Source organism: Octopus bimaculoides, chromosome 2 (assembly GCF_001194135.2).
Source record: "Octopus bimaculoides isolate UCB-OBI-ISO-001 chromosome 2, ASM119413v2, whole genome shotgun sequence".
Taxonomy (NCBI): domain Eukaryota; kingdom Metazoa; phylum Mollusca; class Cephalopoda; order Octopoda; family Octopodidae; genus Octopus; species Octopus bimaculoides.
The window spans coordinates 69,814,416-69,820,723 of NC_068982.1; the positions used below are offsets into that span (position 1 = coordinate 69,814,416).

General features: G+C 35.1%; 1 protein-coding gene across 2 annotated transcripts; it reads left to right on the forward strand.

The window, feature by feature from the left end:
- The first annotated feature begins 235 nt into the window (after positions 1 to 235).
- LOC106869239 (galactoside 2-alpha-L-fucosyltransferase SEC1) lies at positions 236 to 6,198 on the forward strand. 2 transcript variants are annotated; one of them, XM_014914891.2, is made up of 3 exons: positions 236 to 518; positions 1,034 to 1,681; positions 5,189 to 6,198. In XM_014914891.2, exons 2-3 carry the CDS (start codon positions 1,639 to 1,641, stop codon positions 6,166 to 6,168), a joined length of 1,023 nt encoding a protein of 340 aa, XP_014770377.1. In that variant the 5' UTR covers positions 236 to 518; positions 1,034 to 1,638; the 3' UTR covers positions 6,169 to 6,198. The 2 variants fall into 2 exon arrangements, with proteins under 2 accessions (XP_014770377.1, XP_014770376.1); XM_014914890.2 differs by lacking the exon at positions 1,034 to 1,681.
- The last annotated feature ends 110 nt before the right edge of the window (positions 6,199 to 6,308 follow it).

Genomic DNA, 6,308 nt, shown 5'->3' on the forward strand with positions numbered 1-6,308 from the left:
ATATATAGGTGTTTAGGGTAAAACTCAGCTGTTCCCCTTGAAGCACACCTGCTTATTCATTTAGTACAATCGATATATATCCATTATTATATATACAGAGGTCGGTGAGAGGGAGAGAGATTTTGAAATAAACATAAACTCATCTGACAGAAAAAAAGCAATATTGATCCTTTTACTCGCGTAGATATAAATAATGATAGTTTACAATAGAATGATTAATTTAAGGTAGAAGTATTTTATTTTTATTTTTCATTTTCATTTCTAACATAAATCGAAAACTGTATTTCAACAGTAAACATGAAGATTGTGTAATCGAAGAATTGATATATTTCTTCTTCTACTTGCAATGTTATCATATGGAGAAAACAAGAAATACGTAGTGCGATGTACACAATTGATACTTCAGAGTCCAGTTGTACGTCAAGAGGCAATATACTAATGAGACGCTTCATATCTCCTCCAGAATAAAATGAGGAAATATAGCTGCTGCTTCAAAAAATTATCAAAACTTATTCCAGGTAAGAACATTATTTTAATTACGTCAAATATAGTTATTTTTATTCGTTCGGAATGGAAGATGTAAGATATGAGGTGTAGCGCACCATCACATATATGTATGTATGTATGTATGTATGTATGTATGTATGTATGTATGTATGTGTGTGTGTATGTGTTTGTATGTATGTATGTATGTAGGTAGGTAGGTAAGTAGGTAGGTAGATAGGTAGGTAGGTATGTATGTATGTATGTATGTATGTATTATGTATGCATGCATGCATACATGTATGTACAAGGTGTCTCCTAGAAGTTTTGAGACGTTTTCAGGAGACAACATTTACTAATTTCATGCAACTACAAAACTCTAAATTAGAGTTTTGTAGTTCTATGATTAGAGTTTAATCGCCTTCAGAGTTGGATCTTCTGACTTGAATGCACTTGTATCACTCCAACCACTTTATGAAGGCCCCATGGAAGCCCTCCGTAGCCAAGGTATCCAAGGCCTTTATTACAGCCTCCTTTATCTTTCTTTCAGAGCGGAGAAAGCCGAAAGTTACGGGAAGCAAAGTCAAGACTGCAAGGAGGGTGAGGGCCAGTTCTGAAGCCCAACTCTATCAAGTAGTTGGTTACCAGGATGAAATTGTGGACTGATGCACTGTCCTGGTGTAGGTGCCTTGGCCTTTTGCTACGAAATTTCTTCCTGAATTCCCTCAAAACTTCCACAAAGTACTCTTTGTTGACCGTTTGGGCAGAAGGAACCCAGCGAATGTGGATGGCACTCTTACTATCGAAAAAGGGGATCATCATGACTTACTTTATTTGTCCTCTTGTGTCAGCAAAAAATAAGAGCTCAGCTCGTATAAGTTTGTCCATAAGCTGTTTGGAACATTTCATAAGTTTCTGTAGCATTTATGCCGAGTTTAAGGCAAAACTTTATTGCAAAGCGAGCTTCTAAATTGTCTTCACATCCCGACTGCCTTCTGCAAACAAGTCAGCTGTGATAAGCAGTATTTAGCAGAGAGTGTTCAAAGTCCTGTTACGGCCGTCTTCTTCAATCTGGAATAACAAAAGTTGGCAGTTCAACTTAATAGATGTATAGTAATGATATACTAAAGTTACAATAATCTAGGACAGTTATAAATGCCTTGCTTCAAAAGACCTCAAAACTTCTGGAATGCACCTCGTAAGTCCTTCGTTATATTTTTTTTAATATTTCATCAGTGGGAAAAAAACAGTTTCTCGCCTAGAAACAAGACTCTTTCACAAGGAATTTAGACATCAAATAGTATTATGCATGTATGTATGTATGTATGTATGTTTGTATGTATGTATGCATTATGTATGTATATATGTATGTATGTATGCATGTATGTATGTATGTATGTATGTATACAATTACATATATGTGCCCAAGCGTACATGTATGCATGTAAAAATGTATGCCTGTATATATATATAAGTGCAAGTGGGTGCAGGCATGAGTGTCATTGTGCACGTGAATCTTATCATATACTGAACTTAATGAATGTTTTACATATTCTGACAGTTCCATTCACAGATTGTAGCCGCAATCTTCTGATTAGAGCTACTCTTTCTGGTTTTGTGAATCCCAGTTTCTCAAGACTGGTAATAATGCTTGTTAATCACGCAGCCGTGTGCTCCAAATGGTAGAAATCTAAAGTTACACTCTGGATGGAGTACCTGCAGATTTTTCATCAGTTCAGCATATATATTCTCCTTTTCACTAACATTTAACATTTTCCAGGGAACTTATTTCAACTGTAGTGCATAATTTCTTTCTTGTCCCAGATTATTATATCTAGTATGTTATACTTGCCTTTTATTGAAGCTTTGATAGGGACCCTCTACCAGTATTCTTTCGAATTATGTGTGGTTACGTCCTCTACAACATTATAGCTTCTCCTCAGATTTGTCCTTTCTATAAATTGCATTATATAGCATTCTAACCGTAACATTAAATCTTGTAGGTAGGTAATAGTCTGAAGACATTTTCGAAAAGCTATATATATCGGATGTCGTCCATAATGTTGATTCCAGAAAACCGTACCTAGCTAGTTTATCATCATTCCTATTTCTTTGGTGCATCAGGCATGTTTTTCGCTTTCCTGCTACTTTATTGCAAAAGCATATCCTTCAAAGTAAGAACTAGTACTTTGGTTGTTAATCCAGGATAGACTGCTCTGGTTGTCAATGTTGCTATTACTTTACAGCTTCTTCGGAATATAGTCATGCATGACTTTTGCTGATATCTATGCAATCCCTCTTTTGATAACCTGTCGTAGCAGTGTCATACAACTTCTCTGAATGTAAATCCTCGGACATCGGTCAAGGAATACTTTCGAAGGAGCTCCTTTTCAACTCCTATGATGTTATTGCCCTCTTGTATGCAAAGTAGATCTACGGTAGAACTTTGACATTTGGTAGTTAGCAGTTGTTGTCGAAGGGATATGATGCAACATTAAAAGGCTGTTAGGACCTCTGCCATCTTATTTTTGTTTGCAGTAAAGGAGGTCTACATCACTGTCGATGTGTAAATTCCTGTAACGTGTAAAATTTCTAGTTTTAACATAAATAGCCCGTGCTAAGCACTTAACAAACCTCGTGCTAAGCACTTCGTCCAGTTCTTTCGTTCTTTCCTTAGACGTCCTCTATGGAGTAATTAACTAGTAAAACTTTAAACGATAAACATCAAGCTAGGGTATATATAGGAAGCACTAAAGACTTCAAAAAACGATGTAGAATACATGTAAATTCCTTTAATAAGTTAAAACATAAAAATTCTACGGTGTTAACCAGGTGCATACACAACTCAAATTACACAACATTAATTATACATTGTTTTAGTCAATCATGGATGAGGCCCCACCATATAATACGATTACTAGCAGATGTCGATTGTGTATAAAAGAATCATACATTATCCTTCGCATGTTTAATTCCACAGTTTTAAATAAGTTTTCTGGCGCTATTCATTCCTGAAACCTTAGACACTATTCAACTTTCATGAGACAATTTAAATTCGACTTGGCAATATTTTCTGTTGCACAATATATCGCCAATACAAATATAAATTTTAAGAAAGTCAATAGGCAATCTAATTTTTCTCCTATCAGCCCTCATAAAAACTTCCATAATTTACATAGCTTTATCCGATCTTCTATAAGGCATCAAATTATCTTATACCTGGTAAGGGACTAAATCCATATCTAGCATAAACACTATTTTTCCCTGATGTACTCCTGAAACGATCGTTGAAACACCTTATTTTCCCCTAACATGTTACCCAAAACTCTGTTTAATGCCTATTACTTTCTCCCTATTATATTTTGAATTTTTAAAAAACGTCTTTTTTCTATATTTCATTATTTTTATCAACATCCTATTATTATAATGTTTAAATATCTATATATCTATATGTCCATGTATATTTTTTGTATTAATATTTTTATATTTCTATATTTTTATATAGGACAGTTCTTGTTTTATCTTAATTAAACCCGTATATGTATGTATTAATCGTAGTCTGATTTGAACCTTTTCTGTTGTATCTATTTTACCTGTCTAGCGCTTCAGGTTTGACTTGAGCACTTCTACGCTATATTTTTCGAAAGACAATTATAATTATATATATATATGTTCCCATCATGATTGAGATGTTAGAGATATGAGTAAAAGGTTAGTGCTTGGCAAATTTAGAAAGCCACCCATGGTGCTGAGTCCTCTTGCCAGACATAGGGTCTTCCAGCAGCCACCCTCGTCACCTAAGGCAGCACTACCTCCTCCAGGCACTTGATGTAGCCTCCGTGTTGAGTTTGAGGCCGTGTAAGAAGATGAATAGAGGCATAACGTCGTCATGACTAGTGATCACTCCAAACACCATGATGTTGACTGGATGTTTGCTTTTTATTACTCTCGGTACATGTTTTGGAGACACGGCATGTCAACAGTTGTTCTGTGTTCACCATCTGTTCATATTGGAGCTTCCGGCGTGAATGCCAAGCAGTATAGCATGTCGTTTCCAAATTTCTGGCAGAGTGAATTGTGTCATGGTGCTGGTTTTCTCACAGACCGTGCCCAACTGACTACTGTGTTGTCAACAATATCAAAAACAAACAATACGCATGCGCGAAATTGAAAATATAAAATGGTGACAATTTAACCATCCCACCCTGTATATATTCCCAAAATAAAAAAAACAAAGATGAGGAGAAAGAACAAATAGGTTGTATTAAGCTGGCGATCATGAGAAATAGAAGTCTTTAACGAAACGTTCCACAGAAAGGATAGATGAGGAGAAAGAAAAGATGGGGAGAAATAACGTGTCTGGGTTGAACGGTCAAGGCATGCTGAAGTGACCAGAAGAGGAAGAAGTTGGATGACAAGTGTGACGACAGTTGTGTAGGTAGAGAAGGAGAGATTTATGATTAAGCATGTTGATGGAATGAGAGACAGAAAGTAAAGAAGGAAAGACAAGTTAATATATATATATATATATATGTGTGTGTGTGTGTGTGTGTGTGTGTGTGTGTGTGTGTGTGTGTATAAAGAGAGGAGAGGAGAGAGAGGAGAAAAATAGCTATGTGTGTGTGTCAGTGTGTGTGTGTGTTTTTGTATGTTGGCTATGTATATATTTATATGTTTTTGATTCTTGTCTTATTCTCCCCTACAGCTGGCTTTATAGCATTTATGCTTATTTCTTATGGATTTTCTCATAAGAAATCTGTCGAAAAATCCATACGCTGTTTCAACCTAACAAATGAAAGTTGTCTACGGTGTTTGCCTCAAAGTGCCCGTCATATTGTTCCAGAAAAGAAAACATTATGCCTTAATCTTGCAGGACGTCTAGGAAATAATCTCTTCCAGATCGCCTCGGTTTTCGGTATTGCTAGAGCAAAAGATATGCATTTCACTTTAAAATACAGTCCACAACTGAATCATTTGAAAGAAATCTTCAAGATAGAATCTTTGCTGGTGAATATATCATGTCCAAAATATCTTATTTCAGATGTGAAACATTGTAGCTTCAATAATGTCATTTTGAGATACCCGAACGATAGAGATTATTTGATGTTTGGTTATTTCCAATCTTGGTTATATTTTTTCTCCGTTGAACCAGAAATTCGAACTATGTTTACTTTTCAATCAAAAATACGCGATGAAGCACAAAATATTCTGAGGAATATAACCCAGTTTCATCGCCAAAGATATTCACTAACAAATAACAACTCCATGACATACATTGGTATTCATATTCGAAGAGGCGATTTCTTGAGAGAAAAAAACGTAAAATTTGGATACAAAACTGCACCAGCTCTATATTTTGAAAACGCTATGGCATATTATCGGAAGCAGTTCACAAATTATATATTTATCGTCTGCACAGACGATATTGAATGGAGCACAAAAAATCTTGGGCACAAATCTACTTATTATGTGCACGAAGCATTTTATATTGACTTCGCTGTATTATCAATGTGTAATCATAGCATTATTTCTGTGGGAAGCTTTGGCTGGTGGTCAGCTTGGCTGGCTAATGGTCAAACAGTCTATTATCCACATCCATTCGAGAAAAATACCCGCCTCGAAACTAAATTCAGTTCTCATACACGTGACTATTTCCCTTTAGATTGGATTCCTATTGACATTTAAAATTAAACGATTAAACATATTGTTATTGTTGCTATTGCTATTATTTATTATTATTATTATTATTATTATTATTATTATTATTATTATTATTATTATTATTATTATTATCATCATCATCATCATCATCATCATCATTATTA

Excerpts from the sequence above, each read along its gene's own strand:
- LOC106869239 (XM_014914890.2), top strand. The coding sequence starts at position 470 with ATGAGGAAATATAGCTGCTGCTTCAAAAAATTATCAAAACTTATTCCA. Across the intron at positions 519-5,188 it reads ATTATCAAAACTTATTCCAG|CTGGCTTTATAGCATTTATG; the intron begins GTAAGAACATTA and ends TCTCCCCTACAG.